General features: G+C 43.0%; 1 protein-coding gene across 1 annotated transcript; it reads right to left on the bottom strand.

Moving 5' to 3' along the window:
* Window positions 1-5,260: 5,260 nt before the first annotated feature.
* Window positions 5,261-23,476, bottom strand: NUS1 (NUS1 dehydrodolichyl diphosphate synthase subunit). Its single transcript, XM_005154708.3, has 5 exons — window positions 22,854-23,476; window positions 13,653-13,775; window positions 12,631-12,783; window positions 8,402-8,501; window positions 5,261-7,686 (listed from the first exon to the last, which is right to left on the bottom strand). The coding sequence occupies exons 1-5, from the start codon at window positions 23,251-23,253 to the stop codon at window positions 7,596-7,598; spliced, it is 867 nt and encodes a 288-aa protein (XP_005154765.3). The 5' UTR covers window positions 23,254-23,476; the 3' UTR covers window positions 5,261-7,595.
* Between the last annotated feature and the right edge of the window lie 670 nt (window positions 23,477-24,146).

Below are 24,146 nucleotides of genomic sequence, written 5' to 3'. Positions count from 1 at the left end.
CTGTTAAATTCATACTAGAGATGATGCATAAATAGCACGCTTTTCCATTTTCCATTGAAAAGACCCCCCCAAACCTCATCTTCCAGCCCTGCTGTCACCTCCCACGTATTTCACATATTTTAAAGATCCACTATGAATAAAATGACACACACAAAGTGAGCCAATTTTAATTTATTTTGGGGAAAAATTGCACTCCTTGATGAGGATAGACTTCTTGATTTGGAGATCAAGAACTTGAAAGCCTTCAAGTGAGGGCTGCAGCTGCAGCACCCAGCTGCTGTTGGGAGTGAGAAGCGTCCCTTCTGCCTTTGCCTGCACAGGGGGACCCTGCAGGACGGGGGGCCTCCAAGGGAAGAAGCTGGTCCTCAGCCTGTTCTCTTGTCAAGTGGGTTTGAGTCATGCGGGAGCAGGAGCATGAGCAGGGCCAGGCAGAGGCTTCCTGCCCACACAGAAGTGGGATTTGGCACTTGGGCAATAGGCAGCTGTGGGAGGGAAGCCATGGCTGGGAGACATGGTGTAGCCACGAAGGGCAACTTGGTGCTGTACTGGCAGGCACCACCCTCACCTCAGCCTTCCCCTTGAGGTGGGCCAGCCTGGATGTGCCCAGCTTCTTCTTGGGAACAAGCAGAAAGAGAACTAAGTCAACACAACTTTCAGAGGAGTGTCTGGAATTGCTTTGAGCTGGAGGAGGCTGCAGGTGTTAAGGGTACAGATTACCACAGTCAGGCAGCTAAATAAAACATGGTCAGAAGTAAGTACATGGAGAGAATTGCAAGGCCCTGATCATCATCAGACATGCTGTTTTATGCCTCCACAATTTACCTTCAGAGAGACTCCTGCAGATGGAACAGGGCTTCAGCAATGAAGATGAGGGTAGGAAATGGTCTTGGTATTGCTAGACAACATGGGGGAAAGTCCCACCAGTCCTGTGCCACAGTCCCTGGTGTGAACAATGGGTTGGGCACTGAGCTGAGCCTACCCCAGTGTTCGCCAGCACTCTGTGACAGGAGCTGAGCCCAGCTGCACAGGTTGCCAGTTGGTGGGTGAGGGAAATGACGGATGTTTTGACCAGCTAAAAGCACTTTTGAATACATAAGCTACTCATAATGTTGACGAGTCTGTGAAAATGAGAGGTTCTGCTCTGAAAGATACAGGGGACCAGCAGCTGCTTCTGTCCAAAGGGGAAGGGTTCCTGTCAGGGCCTCCTCCAGGGCAGCTCCCCATGCCTCGATGCTTCCTCTCCAACCTCAGAAGTGTGTGGCAGCCTTGATCTGGCAGTACCCACAGCAAACGCTTGGTCTCATCTCTGAAACCTTCCAGAGCTTGCTTTCACACCTGAAAGCTGGCAGTTCAGGATGCTGGATTATAGCAGCCCAGCTCTGCAAGTGAAGAGTGTGCAGGGCCAGAGCGCTGGAAAAGGACTCAGACTGGATTAGGAGACTCCAGCTATCCTTCTCCTCCTCCTCCTGAGCAACATTTTTCAGCAACTCTGTAATTCTCATCACTGTCTTACTCTGCTTTCTTTCAACGCCTCTGCACTACTGAGAATTGAGGCCAGCACAGTGCTTTATTCTGTGTAAGATATTATTTCCATAATGCCAATATGCTCTCCTGGGTTCCTGATTCCAGCAGTGTGACTCCTCTGTCGCGACAGAAGGAGATTTTACTTGGATTTCAACTTTAAATGTTGTACATTGCTGAAATGACCAGTGACATCAGTTTTACAATAAACATCATTGCACTGCTAGATTTACAGGGTCCCTTCAAAATGACGTTTTCAGCCACCTTTGTGCTCACAAAAAAATATTCAGCACCCTACCAACAAAGCGGCAACTTCTGCAGAATTATAGATTTCAAAGCCTAATGAGAAGCTTTTAACTTGGGAAGTTGACTTGGAGAGAAACTTTCCATTAAAACTGCAACAGCACCTGCAGGCAAGGAGCAAGACAAAAGTTTTGTCTCAGTTTATCACCTACTCGGCTTCTAAATGTTTACAATGTGAGCTATGCCACAAAACTGCTGTACCAGTTGTGTTTAGTTCAATAAACATTCCCCTAAAACATGTTTTCCATATGATCAATCCATTAGGGTCATCACAGACTTGTTAGGGTTGGAAGGGACCTTAGAGATCATCTAGGTCCAACCCCCTGCCAAGGCAGGGACACCTAGAGCAGATTACACAGAGACATGTCCGGGGGGGCTCAGTGTTTCCAGAGGAGACTCCACAGCTTCCCTGGGCAGCCTGTTCCAGTGCTCTGCCACCCTCAACGTAAAGAAGCTCTTCCTCATGTTAAGGTGAAACTTCTCATGCTTTAGTTTATGGCCATTGCTCCTGGGCACCACTGAAAAGTCTGGCAGCATCCTCTTGGCACCCACCTTTGAGATATTCATATGCATCAATGAGATCCCCTCTCAGTCTTCTCTAGACTAAACAGGTCCAGCTCCCGCAGTTTCAGCTGTGTTTTTCTGGGGAGGGGGGAAGGCAGTATTTCTGCAGGCCAGGGAGATAGGTGTAGAAAACAACAGCACTGAAAACTAACTGGCTGCACATGGTCAGAGAAAATACGCTGCATTAAAGCTGCAAGGCTTGTCAGGGAGATGAAAGAGCCCTGGCTTGTGTTCGTATGCAGCCAGTTAGATAGTGCAGCAAAAACCTCAAGGCAAACAGTTCTATTAAACATTAATTTGTGAAGTGCTTCAAAGTTAAGGTTGGGCATACTTATGTATAATATATAACATTACTCATCATCTAAAAAAGTTGATTTGGATGCAATTAAGGAATAATCCTATGTCTCTCAGCAGTGATCCAACAAAATTCAGGGAAGTCTTGCATCATTTAACGCAACCATACAGCAAACGAAGGGCTTGCAAGCCTCTCTCCCTTTTAATGCGACAGATGTGAGGAAAAGAAGTTGTGTAGGGGTTTAAAGTGTGGCCTTTGATTCATTTGCTTTAGCATTTCAAGCTTATCAAAGTAGCTTAGCCCCTAGAAGACAGCTAGAAGTTGTTTGTACTCATTCACAGTGTGGTGAAAATTGGGACGAGTGGTAACCTTCACAGCAAGACTAGGTGGGCAGTTTTGCACAGGGTGGGCTATGGCTCAACCTTACTCTCCAGTTCCGTCCTCACTGCTGAGCTGCAGCTGCTTTCCAAGAAAGTGCCCAGCGAGAAGAGCACAGCAGAGGCTGTGACCCTGCAGAGGATGGCAGCCAGCAGCCAGAGCAGAGCCGTACCTGTGTCCCTAGCACTCCTCCTGCAAAAGACAGCACAGCCCTGGCTGGCAACACGGGGCAGAGCTGTCCTGCAAGGCAGATAGTACATGGGGGTCAGCAGGCAGGACAAAACCACCTGCATGTACCCTCTGGTTTTTATAGGTGTATACACCTGTCAGTGCCAATGAATAAATACAATTAACAGTGTAACATTAAATCAACTGTAAAGACAGAAAATGTTCAATCAGAGCAATTCGGACTATTCAGAAACAGGATTTCACACACAAGCTGAATTCGGGAAACATACACGAAATCCAACCAGCAGGTTATTTTTTCTTGCCATTTTTTGTGGTATTTCAGAACGCACTTATAAGTAAGAACGTATTTTCCTCTAAAAAGAATGACCATATGTTCTACTTGCTTACCAGTCTTCACTCAGTGCAGCATGCTATGCTGTACAGTTGTTCAATGCATGCTCTTAACAAGAAGTCCTAAAAATCACTGTAATTTCAAGAACTGCTTTGCAGGCCTATTTCCTGCTACAGCTGTGTTATTGACTATGTCCCCAGATTCCCTGCTGCAAAGAAACTATTCCCGAATCTCATCCAGCTCCTTTACTCAACATCAACAACTGGAATGGAAAAAAAGAAGAGGAAAGGTGTAGAAACATTGTTTCTTAAGAGTGCAGTAGTTACTGTGAAGAGGTGCTCTTGCACTGGGGCAGGTGAAGATGAAATTTCCACCACACAGGTTTAGTGTTCTTTGGCATTGAAATTACAAATCAACTGCAGTAAGCAGCCATCACCAACTCTATCAAAAACCATGTGAGGTGGGAGACCCAGTTCCAGTTTGGAAGCTACTGTCAACTTTTACAAGTGGGTTGTATCTGTGCAAGTAGTAACTCAAAATGCACCAGAGGAGCCCCAACAGCTTTCCAAGAGCCTGCCTAATACCTGCATGAAACTAGGCATAAGGCAATTCAACAGAAAATCATACAAGTTCATCCACATGACTGTCCACCAAGTTACACGGTAACAAATTTCTGGTAAGGTCTAGAGTATGCCAAAGAGTTACCTTCAGCAACACCACAGTTTTCTTACCAGGAACTTGTGCATCTAAGGGAACAAAATGCCAGCAGCACTAGAGGGGAAGGGGAAGGGGAAGGGGAAGGGGAAGGGGAAGGGGAAGGGGAAGGGGAAGGGGAAGGGGAAGGGGAAGGGGAAGGAAGGAAGGAAGGAAGGAAGGAAGGTAGGAAGGAAGGAAGGAAGGAAGGAAGGAAGGAAGGAAGGTTCTGTCCCTCTATTCTGTTTTTCTGAGACCCCACTCGGAGTACTGTGTGTTCTGCTCTGGGAGCCCCAGCATAAGAAGGACATGGAGCTGTTGGCGCAAGTCCAGCGTAGGGCCATGAGGATGATAAGGAAGCCCAGAACTGAACCTAGTGCTCCACCTATCTTACCAGGTCTGAGGAGAAAGGATTGCTCACCTCCCTGGACCTGATAGTAACACTGTTCCTTATGCAAGATGGAAGAATGCTGGCCTTCATGGTCAGCTTGCTATTCGCCATGACCCCCAATGCTTTTTCAAAGCTTGACTGCACACCACCTTCCCCCATCAACTGAGGTCATTCTTAGAACCCAGGCGTCACTCTAATTGCAGAGGTTTCTTCCATACCACACCCTCACTTAACCCATCTCCAACAGGAGAGCTGGCAGGAGGCCCAGCCTGTTCATGCTTCGTGACTCAGCAGCAGGGAGAGGAAGCAAGCTTTTCAGTAGCCAGGAACAAGTTTAACAAGTTCCCTGGACTATCACGTAAGTATCTTTATAGTAAACGCTTTACCAGAACAGATTTCATAAGAGCTTCTTAGAAGTTGGACGTGGTAGATAAAAATTGTCCACTTCTTTTGCAATACAGAAAGCAATTAAGGAGCAGCACAATGAAGCACACCATTTGAAGTGATCTGCTTCTCTAGAGCGATGTAGCAATATCAATAAGGCTACATATCCCCAGTCACACCTGGCAAAGTATTCATGCATCACCATAGCCTGTAGAAAGATTATAGTCTTTTATTGATTTCTTGGTTTACAGATTCAGATTTAACTTTCAATAATAAAGTTCAATAAATTGATTCCCTAATCATAAAAACTTGCTTTACACAATATGTACAGGTACCCGGAGACTACAGCCATACAGCATGTCACAGCTATACCACAGACCTTCACATAGAACAAGCTGGGGAGGTGTTAACTGCAATGACATACATTCAGAGATCAAGTTGTGGATATGCACAGTGCATTTGGCACATATCACTGAAGACTGCCCACACAGGGACAGTAAAATAATCCCAACTAAGTGATAATACAGATTAGTTCAACTACATTAACTCTGTGAGGAACACTTAAATCACAATTAAATGAGCTGTAATCGATTTGATTAAATTGGATCAAATGCAGCTGAACTAATCAGTTTCATTAAGCACCCCTCTATAGACAAATCTTAGACCTCGAGATCTGCCTCCAGTATAAGTCAAGTCTTTTTAGCTGAGATATGCAGAAGTCTGAGGACTGAGGGGAGCTCAGGTATGAGAAGTATTCTTTGGCAGTTTAATACAAATATAAAAAATAGATTGATTTTGAGGACTAAACTAAACTCTTCCCATTTTACATCTTTATTGCCAGCACCAGAACTGCTTCAGTGACACAGTAACTTACATGTGGTAATTTAAACACAATCTTAAGTTTTAATGCAAATAAAATGAAATTTTATACTTAATGCTTAAGATTCCAACAGATTATCAACTCCCCACAAAAATGCTAAACTTAACATTCAGTGAGAAAACTTTCTTATGGCAATGACAAACCCAGGAAACATTTCACAATTGTTCATCTTCTCTGCAGTACGCTAACTGGAAAACATCAGAGACCAGAACACAAAAGGCAGCCAACTGTACTCTGAGCACTCCAGCTCATATGGAATGTTAGCTGATGTCAAAACCATTAGTTAATTGATTAAATATCCCTTTCTCTTTTACAAGATAAAGTAGATTGCAGTCCACCTCTCCTGTAATTGCAATCTGATTTTAGTATGACAAAACCCTGCAGCTAAGAGTTTAGGCAATCTGCTTTTAAGATTACATCAAGCTACAACAGTTAAAATACATTGTTTCACAATGAAGCAGACATTCATTTTAAATCTGGCACTTTCCTCTTAAAAGCAGTAGTTTTCCCTTCTAGTGACATGCCTTTCTTTAAGGAGATAAAGCCAGACTCATTTTGAAGAGGTCAAAAAAACAAGGTAAAAGAAACACTTCCAGAATGAAGTGTCCAACAGTTCTACAGCCTGCAGGGCAGAAGGCTGCAATATTAATGTTTGTCTTCAGCAACACAGCTCTCAAGATATTGCTTTGTCCAAATACTGCTATAAAGACTTTCAATTTCAAATTACTTCCAACAATAGGAATGTAACTCACACAGGGCATTCCACAACGAAGACCTCTTAGTTAATGAATCTATTTAGTTATCTCAGTTTAGAGACACTGTAGTGCAGCTTCACTTCATCTTCTTTGTCTGCTGCAGATTCTGATTCAAACTTCTAATGTGCAGTTGAGAACAAACCCAGTAAAAGGCTTAAGCAGACTCCCCTGTTGGGTACAGGAGCACAACATGCAAGTTGCATCAGCCATGGAAGTGGACCTGGTCCATTTTCAGATTTTTCATCAAGTGATGCCAGAGCCAGCTTGTCACCTTCGGTGAGAATTTTACGGGGAAAATAAGTATACAAACAGTACTGTTTGTATGCTTATTCCCTATGGAAAACTGACCTGATGCTACGAGAAGTTTCACTCAGGGCTGTAAGAATACTTTGATTTTACCTCTTAAAGAAAGAAAAAAGAAAACCACACCACCAGCAACAAAACAAAGAGGATGGAGTGTGCCACACGGATCACCTAATCCACTTACCATAGAAGCTTCCATTCCTTTTTATGAAACCTTCTCAGTATTTCTAGAACTTGACACCTACTTTAAAAAGAAGCTGACATGAGAGTTTTTCCTTTGATTTAATGACCTGCAGGGCATAGAACTTCTCCTGTAGATTTCACAAGATTGAATTCTTATATATTCTTTCGGTTATGAAAGTGAGGGTAATTCAGCTCTGAACAGCTTTCCTTGCAATAAGTGTATTTTTCGTCAGGGAAATCTGAATTTCCCCCTCCCCATAGATTCTCACGCATTCACACAGACTCTCTAGAAAGGTAAGACACTTTATTGAATTTGTTGATAAATTAAGAAAGGACTATGAACCAGACTTATGGGTCACAGGTGCTTGTAAACAGACATCAATTCCTTCCCACAGGAAGCATGACTCCATGTGCTCAGCCAGAAGTCACTTCCCCCAGCGCTGCTCACAGGCTGCATAGTGACGGAGGGCAGAGAAAAAGTCTTCATAGCTGATGTTCAGGTGGGAAGGCAAAGAACTGAGAAGGCAAGTTAAGATAAGCTTTTATTACCACCACATGATTCCCATGGCCAATCAGGTATATCACTACCTAAACCATTGTCTGAGTAATCTTTTGAAGCTGTTCTCAACACTGTTGTTGTCACTCAACTTGAGTAACTAAACCAGCTTTTAGTATCTTGTCATGCTCTAAATCAAAGCCTACCCATTAGAGCACATAGGACACTTCAAGCTATTACAAAAGCTGGAGAAGCACACATCTGCCCAGATGTTCACGTGCCATATAAATGCTCTCAGGTTTAAGAAATACAGCAACACTAGTCAGTTCAGTTATTGCTAAAATTGGAAAGTAATCCAGAGGCATAATCATCTTACATTATTCCATTTCCCTTATATCCTGTGTTCTTGGTAGAAAACTGTAAGTGACTAAAAATCCACATAAGGAACCCCAGCAGAACTGAGACTAGACTGCTAAGACTAGACAATGACAGAAGCTGTTCCTTAAACGTCAAGAGTAAATAAAGCCTGCTGTTGCCTCATTATGGCTGAAGGAGCAACAATGAATGTTTGACAGATTTAACTGAACAATTTTTAAACACCCTCAGATCAACCTCCAGGCACCTTTGTTTAGACTTATATCCTCTCATGGCTATTTCCATAAGGTAACTCATATAAAGACTTGTTTAGTTAGATTATTAATCCAACCTCTTTTGCAGTATTTATAGGTAACTTACATAATCTCTGTCAGTCTGATGTGCCACGGCAGGAATCCTAATGTACTGTCCACAGGACCGAACTTCAAGACCAAATCAGGATCAGGAAATCCATTTGTACCTGTAAGAACAAGTTAAATTAGTTGGGTTTCTTAATTCATCACAAGACTTGTTTTAATTCTAAACCTTAAGGCATCTGCTTTTTCATTAAATGCATTTATTTATTCATTTATTTAAATCAAGTGAAGCTCCTGAGGACATGTTACCAGTTAAAAGCCCAGGAGGACAGAATGGTCTTGCACCAACTGAACAGAAGTTTAGACAGCCACTGCAGGCCCAGCTGGACTGCTGTTTCAATGTCAGGTGCTTCTAAAAGTCTTAGTAAGGGAAGTGATAGGAACAGTTACATTGTTTTGAGTAACAGCAAACCTTAACATTGCTGTTTAAACTGACTTTTTCTAGTTTTATCTTCGCAAACTTGATTTTAGTATTGTAGAACATGCTGTACCCTGACCTGTACCCATTACAATCCTAACTCAACTACGTGCAACTGCAGCCGAGTAGGACTATTAGCACAAAAAACCTTAAGAAGGCTCTTCTGAAGAAAAGCCTGGTATCATAGACAATCAAGAAAACAAGTTGTACAGAAAAATACCCTGCCAGATGAGCTGTCTCTTTCTCAGTGAGAAGCTAGGCAGGCAATCTTAAAAACAACTTTCACTATGAAATTTCAGACAAACTGTTACAGGTAACATCTGTCTTGTTCAATGAGTGAGGAAAAACAGGGCAATGGTTTACCTCTCCCTCCTCCCCCTCAGTTACTAAGTAGGCAGCATTACCCACCTCAGGGCTAGATAACACCGAAGGACTTCACTAGATGCCCATACTCGTACTATCCATATCTCAAAACCCCAGACACTGTCATTCCACTACTGAGAGCACCTTACTGATCTCTCAAGGTTGAAGGCCATCAGTGGCCCAGTGATCCTGTCTCCATTTCCACATGCTTCTGCCATGCCCTAGCCATTCAAGGCCAAAATTTTCAGCCAGGCAACAAGCTTACAAAGAACAGTCGTGTCTAACTTTCCCTGATAATTCTATCCCTAGTTGATTATGGCAACATTTGAAACCCAGTACAGTATCCCCAGGAGACTCAGGAAAGTAAAAGCTGCTTCTCGTGTGCCTACCTAGCTCATCTGAAAAGCATTTCAGCAGTCATAACCCTACATGCTGCATGTAGTCATAATGACTGTATATTATTTTTGTCACCCCTCCTATTACTCACTAAATCTACAAGTGAACTGCAAGAATGCTTGCACAGCATAATGCCTACCTTTAGCAGATAAAATACTATTTGCTCTGAACTTCAGATGTTATTTCTCAAGTATTTCTCACTTAAAAAAAAAAGCCAAACACCACTACTCCCTCCCTCCCCCAAAACACCACCACCAAAACCCACAAACCGCCAACGAAAAATACCACACCAAAAAAAAAATGCAAACCAGTCAAGAGCCTTTTACAAGTTTAAATTTAGTTGTGGAGGAACTTTGGGAATAATGGAAGAGGAAACCACAGCCCTACTAGATTTCATTCCACCCCGGATTTGAAGCTGGAGATTTCAAGAAGTTCACATCCTCCTCCCCACTGAATCATCACAATAGTAATCCTTTTACCAGAGGTAAAGTTATTTTCACAAGCATTTGCATTTCTAAGGAAGTATGAAGTATTTAGATACACGTGCCTTGTGCCACAGTCCAAATCTTATCTCAAAGTTAAAAAAAAGAAAAAAACCAAACCAAACCTCTAAAGCAAAAGCTACTTAGGTGTTCAGAAGCTAGCATGTTAGTATGAAAGAGCTTTGCAGGGAAGTAGTGAATACTTAGAAGTGGGGGCTCTGGAGGCAGTGGACAGCTTTACTCATCAGCTGATTCAGTAGCTGAGTACTCCTCAGCTGGCCAGTTCAGCGACAGGATCTTCAACACTGCAATGGCTTTTCAAACAGGAAAAGACCTTCAGAGAGCCCAGTTAATGCTAACATTTCCTTCTGGTTCCTATCTGAAGGAAAATGAAAATGCACACTGTAGTATTACTGTTAAAACAGCCTATTCAAAACACAATACTGTCCTTTCCACTCTGCATCCATTTATCTACATAATCATAATCACCACTACAGATAGTTTACATGTGGAAGCTCTCTCCCTCAGAACTGCTGGAGTTACAGTGCTCAAATTTAGCCCACATAAGATAGAAGGATTTGGGAGCAGACTCAAAAAAAAAAAAAAAAGGCCAAAAGACTTGGACACTCAAGGGACAAGAATCTGGCAAAATCCCTTCTAGATCAGGAATTCTGCAAGGGCAACATAAAGGAATTTGTAGAGCTGATAGCACTACCCTTCTCCACATAAATTTTATAGGGCAACCTGAACAGCCGTAATTGATAGTCATGTTATCGGGAAGGCAGATGGCAAGTAGAGACAGTATTATAATGCACATAGCACCTAGTTTTCCAAAAACAAGCTGGCTAGCTGAGGCACTGCTCAGAAGAAAGTACTTACACTGAAGAAAACTCAAGGTGTAAGAATTAGAGTATGACTACATTAAGAACTGGAAAAGCCACATGACAAGCTAGAATCATACCATTTTAGGACTAGACCTCAATTACTTCTTCCTAAATATGAACAGATAGTTAAAAAAAACCCCATCCCTACATTATCAAGTATTTAAATCAAAATGTGAAAACGCAGAAACTGTGAAGTCACTATAAACACAAACCCTAAAAATATCTATCAAGTACTGCTTTTCAAGAACTCGCTCTCAATTTAGATCAGTAACAGATGTTTAAGTCATTATGAAAAAATAGTTCTTTACTTCCAACTGTCCTAAAAATTCAAACCAAGCAAGCTAATAAGCAGTACTAGTTACAGATACTATCCTTAGTTATTAGCCACAGATTAAGCAGCCTGTTTTCAAACTGTACCCACACAACAAATAAATCTGCTCAATTTAAGACTGCACCCAATATTTTCATTATATATCTGGACACTTAAATGCACAGACAGAATATCATGAACAAGTGTTTGAGAAGCTCAAGTTAAACACCACTGACCAAAACACACACATGGGTATAAACTGTCACCAGTTCTTTACAAAAACTGTGACCTGTTTTAAAGCAGCAGTTAGTCATTTCCTTTTAAATTGCCTTTGGGACATAGCAGGATAGATGTCTAAGTTACTTATTCACGTGCTTTGTTAAATATGTTTAATAACTCCATTACAGTGAGAAGCTATCATGCAGCATGCTAACAACTGGCACAGAATTCACTTTCAAATTAAGATTAAAGTGTTAAAGTGTCTAAACTGCCACAGTGGTCAGTCTGCAAAGCAATTCAACTGACCACCTACTTGGGGACAACAAAAAACAAAACAAACAAAGCAAACAAAACCAAATAACAACATCACACTCTCAAAACTCCAGCTACTGAGAGCCATGCTACAGTAATGCGCCTGCATACATCCAAGCTGAAGTGTGCAATCTGAAACCTGAACCTTGCCCCAGCTAATTACAGCTGCAATTAACATGCATGGATAAGCTAAGAAAGCTGAGGAAGTATTACAGCTCTACAGCACCACTGGAGTAAGCAGAGGCTTATTCTACACTGCTTCTCCCAGATGCAAGTGATATCAGGCAGCCCTGCCCTTTCCATAGCTATTGCACCTAGCCATTTGCTTCAGTACAGAGTCACTAATCTGCATGAATTAGTGATAAAGATAACTGAACTACTGTGGGTTATACAGCAACAGAAGATGAGCCTGTGCTCTGTCATTTGCACTCAGGGTGATAGCTAGGCAGCAACAGCTTTAATTGCTGTAAGTAGACCTGGGAAACACTCTGCCCATACTCAGGTTTGCAGCACACTAATTTGCAAGAAGTTAAAATGAGTTATAACTGTCTAGTTTCAGGTGATCCCAGCAGTATTTTTTGCCAGAAAGCTCATCACAGAACATCCCATAGAGGTTATAAACTCTGAAAAGCTGAGACTACAATTTAGCTTGATGTTTCAATTTTATGTGTAAAGGAAAAGCTCAAGAAGGGAGTAAATCAGTAAGAAATCTCTAGCAGAAGCCTCAAAGCAATAATCAGACTAAACATTAAGACACATAGATTCTAAGCAATAAATATACTAGAAACCAAATCCATTTTGAATAAAAATTCCCTTTCCCCTCCTCCCCCTGGACCATGTCATACTTACTACTTAATAAGTTGTCTAACACATTCACATCCAGGTCCGTGTATGTTCTTTGCTGCTGTGCTACCAACTGACAAAAGTTCTGAGCAGCTTTTACTATGTCTGCTTTTCCATCTTCTGGAGACAGTACCTTCAATGTAGATTGGCAATTTAAAACTGAAAGTACAAAACACAGTTTAAAAGCAACAGAAATATGATTGTATTGAGTGTGCTTTAGATATTAATGGGATATGACTGAAAGTAACTTGCAGTGTACTTCATATATTGTATACCTAATCACAGATACTCATTTCTGTAAGAGATGGATGAGGTGTAAGTGTTCTGGGTTTGCTGTGTTACTAAAACACAAGTTTAAGGTAACTATTTTGAGAAGTTTTGTGAAAGTTCATTTAATTAACATCAGCCTTGAAATGTAGAGTCCTTCTAGGGAATTTGCATATGTTCTTATGACGTCAGGCAAAGCAGTGAGAGGAAGGTGTCTAGACAGAAACATTGGGGGTGGTAACCAGTGTGGAAAGACTTGCAGTTCAGGGAAAGGAAAAAAGATCTAATTCCTACCATAAGAAAGGAAGGTGTCTGAACAGCTACCATGGACATTCATGTGACAGAGTGATTAAGTCTAGGCCCTCCCTGAGTATGATCACAGGACCTTTCAGCAGGACTTCAAAATTGATGCAAGAATTACAATATTGATCTAAGATTACTACAGAGATGCTAGGAACCAGGTAACAGTACCAGAATTCACTCAATCTGTAGTTATATCTGACTTCAGAGGACATCAAACAACAATCTTATCGTCTACACTATTATGAGGTAACAGTCTTCACAGACTACATGATTTGGATCATTGTCAGTTCTGGTAAGGTACCCAAGAGGTAAACTTACCAAGGAAACTGAACAGCTACAGATAGCATACTAAACTCAAGGAAAAGGTCACTGTACACAGGCATGGTTTTAAGTAAAAGCAGAGTTATGATTTATATAAAGCTAAAGTCATACCAATCCCCCCTTGCAGTTCATCTTACCTTGATCAACTTTGTCCTGATTTGCAAATTCCACGGTATACTTGGAGCAATCTAAACCTAAGAGTTCTTGCTGCTGTTTTAAGATTTCATCCATCAGTCTTGAATTATTCCTCTTGAAAATACCTTAAAAAAAAAAAAGTTGCATGTCAGCCAACTCTTTATAGGAGTGCTACAAAATAGATCTGACACTAGGCTGGACAGAAGAAGAATCAGGGTAGTCAGTACTGGTTTCAAACTGGAGTTCACAAGTACGATAAGAATCTACAACAAACGATACTGCACGTGACTACTTCCAGTGACCTTGGAAAGACAACCCATGTGCTTTTTGTCCTCTTTCAGCCTTATTTAAGTAGTAAGGTACAATTGCATAAGGGATAGTATAAGACCTTCTTGATTGTCCTTAGTATGCTTGCAATACTTTGAGAGAGCAAACCCTATCAGCACAGGACCAAGTCACATTAACACCAAGTTTCTTTAATATCCGTGCTGCTGTAGATTTATAGCTTAGGCCTGCTACTACTTACTTCCACACCACTAAGGCTGCAAGCTAACAAAGCAAGTGACCACTCAATTGGTATTTCAGACCTCAGTAACTATCCCCTCTTACACCATGGCAAACATCATGGCTTTCCTAATAAAAGGATTTCACAAGCTGTATATTCCAATGAGTTAATGCAATCTTCAAGGCCTTTTTATACTTGCATGTTTATGGCAGGCACATTTTGAGTGCAGGAATTACGAAAACTTGCTTAACCAAACATACTTGGTTTCTTGTTCTAAAATAAATTCTAGCTCTTGAGTACAACTATTTCTTATCAAAAGCCACAGGAAAAATTAAGTTCTGCAGTTTAAATATTTCCAGTGCAAAAGCATGGTTAGGCATATTTACTTAGGAGCTGATAATGCTTTCATCATGTTGTATTCTAGGCTTGTTATCAAGAGCCTAAGTTCCATACAGAAAGCCTATGGTAAGCACTTCTATTGATCAGTCTAAAAATGGCCACACAATAATCTTACAAAAAAAAATGAACTTGTATACATTTTTATATCAGGTTTACGATTCATCACCTTAACCTCATTCTGGGATGAGGAAGTGCTAACAAACAGAGCAGCAACAATCAAACAGTGTACAAGTACTGAGTTAAGACCATAAAACATTAGGAGTTAGTTTATAACATGAAGTGACACAATGCATTTATTTACACACTAGCCTTTTAGGCCTGGTGAGTTTTTATACAGGCTTCATTAGAGATTTTAACAAGTGGCAAAGCATTTCGTGTTCCTCCCACCCTGGATACTTCCTGCAAAAAAAAATATACTTCATTACACAAGCGTTAGTGATGCTTATAGCTGATTTCAGATGTTGACAGACAAGTAAATCTCAGTAAGGCAGCAACCTTGATACAAAAAGAGCATTCGAACGTATTTACCAAATCTAAACTGAAGTTAAATCATTACACTATGTTCCTCCTCACTAGTGTATATCCATACATACTGGAAATTGAGAATGCTGCTTTGAATAATACTGCTTGATACAACCCTGCTTGGTTAAGTTTGTTTAGTGCTACCAGTTAGCACTAATTGTTTTCCTTACACTTAAGGTCAGAAGCAGTGCAGCTATTTCCTGCGATTGCTAATCCCACACCACCTTCAATCAAGATCTGTACAAGGTTGTGTGTGCCCCACTTCTCAGTCACTTGACTTCCATCCACTTTTCAAGATGAGAAAAAAAAACCCCAACCAACCTATGTTCAATATTCAGAACAAGTTGGCATAACTATGAGAGGTTCCCAATATGGAAAAAAAATATAGCTGCTCTCTTCTTCCCCACTCAACCCTAATTATGTCAATTTTTTTCTCATGAGAAATTGATGCCTATTCCTGTCAAAGTTCAGAAGAGCAGATCTAAGAATCTGCACTCTTGCTCTCAAGTAAATGAAGACACTGAGGATAACAGGTAGAGAAAAGACTAAGGTGCTTACTGCTCAGTAAAATGGGGTATCAGATAAAGGACTTGGTCCAGCTCTGAAGTGAAGATTCTCAATGCACATAGCAGATATTGAAGACACACTGGATGGGTTCTTGAGATTTATCTGAAGATCCTGAGCATTTCCCTTCTACTCTCATTTATCCAGCCCAACTCCTCAGTTGTTCAAAACCAGGGTCCTGTGTTGCTCTTGGAATAACAGTTTAACACAAGCTGGAAAGTATTGTAATTGTACTGTAAAGTTGTAATACGTCTTTCCTGTAAAGACCTCTGCAATGAAATTCCAGCTGATGTGCCAACCTTGACACACTTACAACTTTGCTGTAGAGGAGATACTGACGCACATCAGAAGGTAGTGAACACCCAAACTAACTGAGATATTAATTTAAAACAAATAGCATTTGAGAACTTTATGCCTTCAGTGCTCTGTCCCTTGCTCAGTGCACAAGAGTCCTTTTCTTATGAATGCTTGTGATGGCAAACACAGTCCTGCCAGAAGGAATGGACACAAGCCAAATTAATATTTAACTTTAAAAATAATTTTACATAGTTGTGGCTCAGACTTACACTCCCTTTCCTTACAGGATCTCAAAAACCCCATTTGTCTACAAGGTTCATTTTTTAAAACTTCTAAAATACATCCAGGTTACTTCTGGGAGATGCTTTTGCTAATTTGTACATGATAAAGTAAACAAGAGTGTATGATTAGACCAATTCACAAACAATTCAGGTGTTCCCATGTAGCAAGACTTAAGCCTTTATTTAATGCTACCTTCCAATTTCGTTCATAGTCTTCCACAGAAGTTGAAAGCAAGTCCATAATATGATTTTAACACTATGGGTAGTTTGTTTGGCAGATCTAGAAGTTTAGCAATACAACAGTTGTTTGCTGTTAAATGGGGAAAATTTCAGCCCTAGTACTGTATTTCTAGTAAGAACACAAACATGAAATTGACACTATTATTTCTCATTAGAAGCAATTTTTGGTTTTGTAATGCAGAAGCGGTTTTGTTCAGTCACAACAAGCTGGTTGCGAATGTGTATATTCTAGCAAATAAAGTTTTAAGAATTATGCATATTTAAACACTGTAATTCCTATAACAAGAGTATAGGACTTCAGGGTGTTTGGTTTTGGTGTTTTTCTGGTGTAATTTTTACCACTGAGACCTTGTGAGCTCTTTCCAGGGATAATTCTTGTTTTTACAACACAGACTGCAAGCCTGTTATTGATCATTAGTCTCCATTAGACTGAGGTAAACCAGAAGTGGTTTAGCTTCCCACAGTAGCCCTCCATTTACACAGATCTTTTCTAGGGCACGTGCCTTTTACTCAATTTTACAACAACTACAAGCTGTATTCCTTCATAGTCAACTGTGGTGTTGCAGCATTTTAGGGCTAGAGAGTGACAAATGCAGTTTGTAATTAAGAGGCTGCAAGTTCAGCAGAAGCAAGGCTCAAAAGTGCTAAGAACTGCAAACTGTGAGGGGAACACTGGCACAGAGAAACACTAGGCAGTGCCAACCAATTGTTTGTCTAGCCATGCTACCACAGCCATCACCTGCTAATGCCTTGGAAGCATCTCAACGTTCAACATCCTCACTTGCCCTTATTTTTAAAGCAGCAAAACCTAGTAAATATGCAGAATACAGTCAGCTCTTCCTTACAGGGGAACACTTTAATCAAAGTTAAACCCAGGAAATAACACATCTCCATAGTATTTCAGTTATTTGCTTTTTCTCAACTCCCTTCCAGTATCAACAAGGAAAGAGCCGTAAGGCAACAAGTTTGTATAAAGCCAAGCATTAACAGTTTGAGAAACATCAAACCGTAAACAAAGTCAAATAATGTACATATAAGAAACAGTTTTAACACATGAACAACTTTTGCCTACATCCTCCTGTTGGATTGCACTGGTTGATATTACGAGGAAAGTGGGTTTTGGATCATAGAATCATGGAATAGTTAGGGCTGGAAAGGACCTTGAGATCATTAAGTTCCAACCCCCCTGCCATGGGCAGGGACACCTCACACTAAACCGTATCACCCAAGGCTTCATCCAACCTGACCTGGAACACTGCCAGGGATGGAGCATTCACTACCTCCCTGGGCAACCCATTCCAGTACCTCACCACCCTCACAGTAAAGAATTTCTTCCTTATATCTAATCTAAACCTCCCCTCTTTAAGTTTTAACCCACTACCCCTTGTCCAATCACTACAGTGCATACTGAAGAGTCCCTCCCCAGCATCCCTGTAGGCCCCCTTCAGATACTGAAAGGCTGCTATGAGGTCTCCACGCAGCCTTCTCTTCTCCAGGCTGAACAGCCCCAACTTTCTCAGCCTGTCTTCATATGGGAGGTGCTCCAGTCCCCTGACCATCCTCGTGGCCCTCCTCTGGACTTGTTCCAACCATGTCCTTTTTATGTCGAGGACACCAGAACCGCACACAATACTCCAAGTGAGGTCTCACAAGAGCAGAGTAGAGGGGCAGGATCACCTCTTTAGACCTGCTGGTCACATTCCTCTTGACGCAGCCCAGAATACGGTTGGCTTTCTGGGCTGCAAGCACACACTGAAGCTGGCTCATGTTCATTTTCTGATCAACCAACACCCCCAAGTCCTTCTCTGCAGGGCTGCTCTGAATCTCTTCTCTGCCCAACCTGTAGCTGTGCCTGGGATTGCTCCCACCCAGTCGTAGGACCTTGCACTCGGCATGGTTAAACTCCATCAGGCTGGCATCAGCCCACCTCACAAATGTGCCGAGGTCCCTCTGGATGATATTCCTTCCCTCCAGTGTATCAACCAAAACCACACAGCTTGGTGTCATCGGCAAACTTGCTGAGGGCACACTCAATCCCACTGTCCATGCCACCGACAAAGATGTTGAACAACATCTTTACATGAAGAACATTACACTGGACCTCACAGGATAGAGAGATAGAAAAATGTGCTAGGTTTACCTATTCCAAGAGCCTAGAAAAAAAAGTTTGAAAGTGGCTGAAGTCACTTAGGTTTCACCACTTAAAGCCACTTAAGCTAGCACTAACCAAATAAGAATTTAAGAGAGAGTTTATAGCCTCATAGGCGACCTATTCCTCACACATTTCTTCTTGGAAGGACATTCTGTACCAGGAGAACAATTGCTCAGAAACAACTGAAAGACATACTACTTCCACATTACTCATATGCATACGAAGAATACCTTCTGCAGATTAGGATTAGCCCTTATAATAAATGTGGTCTGAGGACTCCTCCCAACTCAACGCTAAAATGCGGGTGTTGGACATGAGGTTTCTGCCCACAGCAGATGCTACGTAATACTGCTATCTCACACATGTGTGTGACACAAAACCACAATATACGTATCTCCCCAGTGAACACACTGAATACCCAGAAAGCTTTATGGATTGATCAGACTGGCTAAACTACCAACTAATTTGGAAAAGATTAAAAGCCTACAACTGGGGCTACTGAAACTATTTATTTTGCTTACTATAGTACCCTATCCTTTCAAAGTTTTTCCTCAGAGAAAATTGGTCAGGAGTAAAGCAGTGCTTGGAAAACCAAACCCAGAATGAAGAAAGCCCAACTTGTAAACCAGTTGTACTATGGGCTTTAAGTAACCTTCAACCCACAGCATCTATTCAGGAGCCTAAAGTATTCAAAAGCCAAGATTCAGGAAGCTCCCCAAAAGCACTCTAGACTTGTCTGAAATTATTTCAGGAAGTTTCATTGATGGACAGAAGGAACACCCAAGCAGGCTCTTGGGTGACCAAGTAACAGAAGAAAGTTGAAATATGTAATGCTGGGCAAAGGTTTCTGCTCCCCAAGAGATATTTTATATGCAACTATATAGTTGCATAATCACTGCCTTCTGACTGAGAGAAAGCTGCATTATTTCCTCAGATATAAGGTCTTAACCAGCATGGCTGGGCTTCTACCAAGTAATAGTACTGGCAATATAGAAGTCCACAGAAACGAATCCTTGATCAAAACCCTAAACTTTTAGTCAATCTGGATTTACTAACCCTAATGGTGTATACTGTAACATTAAGTTTATTATGGCTTTGTTCTGCTGCTTATCGATTAAAACTGGGAGAATGAAAATGGCCCCTAAACACCAGAGGCAGTAAAAGCATGACACCTTAGGCTTCCAAACCTGCTGGGGCAGGATGGGGAAATATCAGGTCTAAGCACTGCAACTCATATCACCATATATTCATTACAGTACAAGGCAGTTACCTACTGTCCTCTTGCATTCTGCAAAAACATTTTTACTCAAGTCTTCTGGTGTAATGAGTTTCATGAATTCAGAGAAGACAGCCAAATACCTGATCATGTTTCAACACAGTTGTAACATACTGGGTTCTGTAACTGCCCATGAGAATTAGGATAACTCCTCACAAGTTGCCCTTATGGTTACTGGTGCAGCTGCTTATTTTGACACTGAAGAATACAGAAACAACCTTCTACTTAGTAATTTTTTTAATGACCAATTTAAAATATAGATTAACTACTATAAACAAATACACCACCTATCTGACACTTCTTTAAAGAACTTCATGCTTCCATCTCTTCCTACAAAAAGGGCAATTAAGGACACATTTTTAATTCAAGCCTTCTGCAAAAAAACAGTATTCATATCAGAAAACACAGCTACAGAAGACCACTCTTATAATCAAAGCTTCCTGTTGCAATGAGGAGAATCTCAGTACTACAAACAAGCAATGAAAGAAAAAGAAACAAATTAAAGTGTACCTAACACTGATTCAAAACACTGTTTCCTTCTTCACCATAGCCAGCACCAGTGGGGACAAGGTATCTTTGGCAAGTCAAGAGCTAGTAAAACGGTAAGAACACAGAGCCTTACTGAAGCAGCTCAGCAGACTAAAAGTAAGTCTCATCACCCGAGAAGATGAAAGTAAGTGCATAACATAATTAAGGTTCACCCTCTGTTACTGATAAGATCAAGCTATGTTTTACTTTATTCACCCTCACTAACCGGTGCAGGTTCCAGACTTCACTATTATTCAGAACTGGATTTCACAACAACTGCAACATCCTACTCAATGACAGATCTATCTGAAAGCATTGTATGGTCAACCCAGACACCATAAAGAGCTTAGCACTTAAAGAAAGGCAACATATCTGCTATTACCATAAGTAAGCATACACTTAAAGCAGTATTAATTACTACTTGCTCACCCTCTGAAACCCATTTAAAAGACTCAGATGACAACATACTGTGCAAAAAGCAGTTGTGGCTGCTATCCCACATAACCCACTGAACACTTGTGAAGAACATACATGCATAATGACAGGCTATTCTCATCAACTCTGAAAGTCTGGCAAAAGCCACTGATTTAAAACACTTCAGTTGCTCTGCACTTTCTTGCCTTTTTCAACTACATTCCAACAAACTGGAATTCAAGCTGGCAATTAAACCAGTGTATTCTGGTATCAAATGACTAACAGAAGAATGTACTACTGAAAAGCATTATGTTTTGACACTAACGTCATAAGATCACAGCTATATTTTCAGATTTCACAGGTGTTAACTTCTTAGCATGCAAATTTAGCACAAATACAACAATACATGGGAAATGCAGTAAATAATCTCCAAGATATTTCTTTCTGAACTGCTAACAAAGACAATTGTTCTGCAACATTATTTCAGTTCCATTGCTCTTCAGAGGACATAACCTTGTAATTTCTGGTTATCATATTTACAGTCTTGTAACAGCCAGCCTTAGATTTGACAGGACCTCAACATGTGCTGGAGAAGCAGGTGCAGCTTCTCCACAACAGTGTCTGATGCTTCTACAGCACCTGCTCCCCCATGCCAGACAGGATCTCAGTGACAGTGGCTGCCTAAGCATTGACTGGTGCCTTCTCCCTCCTCTGTGTTGAATGGTTGCTCAGCAAGCAAGCTGAAAACCAAGACAACCAAGAAACATGGCTCTCAGCTGGATCTCTTCCTCAATTCAGTTCTCATCATTTGTGCAGCAAAATGCAGAGATCTAAAAAGGAACTAAGCATGCATATGTAACATATTAGGCAATGCTGCAGGGAGGTTATTCGAGGTTTGACAGAAATTGGAGATCCTGTATGGTAAAACTCTCTCTCTTCAAGGCTATGAGGGTAACTCTCACTCTTGTTTGGTACTGAATTTTGCTCTGCAGCATTTAACCTGGCTTAATGCTTTCCAAGTTGAGAGCAAAAAATATCAACACATGAATAGCTTTTCAGAAGGCTCTGTTTTTGTGTCACTGACACAGCATAAAATATTAGTATAACGTTTCTTGACTTCCAAATGAGGAAGTACTCTCTCACTGAAACACAACATAACCAAGAACCACAACAGCCCTGCACAGATGGCCAGTTTAAGCTGCTAAAGGACTGGTATTAAGCCCAGATTCTTAAAGAAGATCTTGAAGAATTTAGTGAAAGTCAAGCCAATTGAGTCTTGTATCTCATATGAAGAACAAACATGAAACAGAACTATTAAAGGCAGTAGTTTAAACAATAAATAAAATTACTAATGCTTAAGCTCCAGGAAAGGCTTGCACATCTCAGATGCTTTTGCACATTTAACAACAACAGATTCCACCTACTTATGTGGGATACACTGTGGAAATTATACCAAATGCAGATCATGTAATTCAATTTTACAAAACTGACAGCATCCAGAACACATGTGCTTATGTTATGTGCTACCTGTCTGTTCACACGAGGAAGAGTACATGAAAATAAATGGCTAGTGTCATTCATCCACTTCTGGCAGTTCAGACATAGTTGGTAAACTCAGCTCCCAAGAGTACGTAGCTTGAAGTTCTTACTAACAGCCCGTACAATGTCACGACTCTCAGATGTTCCTATCAGCCCAGGGCTAGGGATAAGACCCCAAAACGGCTTCACTTGCCCCCTGCAGTGCACATGCAGGGCCAGGTCACCGCGCCCCGGAGCCGGGCCAGGAAGGCACTAGGGACATTCCCCTAGCTTACCATGGCTAAAAGCTGTCCAGAGGTCAGGCAGCTTCAGAGGACGCGTAGGGAGCTACCACAGCGAGACTGAGGCCCGGCTCGGGAAGACCCTAGAACAGGGCTGGTCCCTGGCCCCACACCGGTGCAACGGGCCCCTGCCAGGAGGCGACTGCCGGGCCGGACCTCAGGCACCCCCGCCAAACGACCCCCCGCCACCACCGGCACTGCTCACCATTATGGTCGTAGACGCTGACATAGGAGATGCCCACCGCCATGCACCACACCACCAGGCTGGCCATGTCCGCGTAGCTCGGCTCCTCCTCGGTCACCACCAGGCCCATATGCACCGGTAGCTTCTGCAGGGCGCGCCCGTCCGAGCGCCACCGCTGCCGGCCCTGCGCCGCTCCCCGGGGCCGCCGCCGCGCCGCGCCGGCTTTGCGGAAGACGAAGGCCCCGGCGGGGGCGAGGAGCGCGCAGGAGGCGGCGGCGGAGGCGGCGCGGCGCCACAGCCAGGCGCGGGGCCCGGCGGAGACGCGGCCGCGCAGGCAGGCGAGCAGCGCGCGCTGCAGGCAGAGCAGGGCGCGCAGCACGGCGTGCAGCGCGCGCCACGCCAGCCCGCCCGCCCCGCTCATGGGGGGGAGCGCGGCGGCACCGCCGCCAACCGACAGGAGCGCGCGGGGCAGCGGCGCGGGAGCGTCACGGACGGGACCGGGGGTGCCTCAGCCGCTGCGCGCCGTCCGCCTCGTCGTCACCGCCGCCATAGTACTCACGGAGATAACGCCCCCCGCCCGGCAACCACCGCCGGCACCGCCATCTTCCTGCCGCCCCGCCTGATCTTTCACCTCTCACCCCGCCACATACAAGGCGCCCGTTGGCTGCCAGGCAACCTGCCGTCACTTCCGCCCGCGGAGAGCGAATGACGTGGCTCTGAGGGAAGGGACGGGGCGGGGGACAGGACGGGAGCGGCCCGAGCGGGAGGGGCGAGCCCAGCCCCGCCCCGCCGGAGTGGGCGGGGTCTCGCCGGGCCGCGCCCTCTGGTGGCCGTGGCTGGCGGCGGGAAACGCGGAGCAGTGGTGGAAGTGGCGCTGTCGTAGAGCCTGCGTTAGCTCGTGGTCTGCCCTGTCAGTTGGTCCTCCGGGCGCCCGTAGCACCTGGTCTGCTCTGGGGGCCGCTCTGGTCGCCGCAGCGGAGGCTGCGCCGCATGGATGTCTGTGTTAGACAGCATGTTTCACCCTCGGGGCACCCTGCAAGCACTCGGTGGGTGGTTCTGCAGTGTGGGCATGGGACACGGGGGGTAGCGTGCCCCTAGAAACACAGTGGAGTGTGCCGCTGTGGTTCCGAGGCAGTCCGGACTTGGGGGTGCGTGCCCTACTTTGCTAGCTCCCACAAAACCTGCACTTCCCAGGTTTTGGCTCCTTTGGCTCCTTTCTGCTTGTGGTGGCCCGCAGATCCGAAGATACAAATCCCACTGCAGGCAGAAAATAAGAGCGAGATCTAGTGAGCCAGCCCTCTGCTGCCAGACAGA

This window comes from Melopsittacus undulatus, chromosome 3 (assembly GCF_012275295.1).
Source record: "Melopsittacus undulatus isolate bMelUnd1 chromosome 3, bMelUnd1.mat.Z, whole genome shotgun sequence".
NCBI lineage: Eukaryota > Metazoa > Chordata > Aves > Psittaciformes > Psittaculidae > Melopsittacus > Melopsittacus undulatus.
Note: the sequence above shows the minus strand (reverse complement) of the source record. Positions and strands in the feature narration are given on the sequence as shown.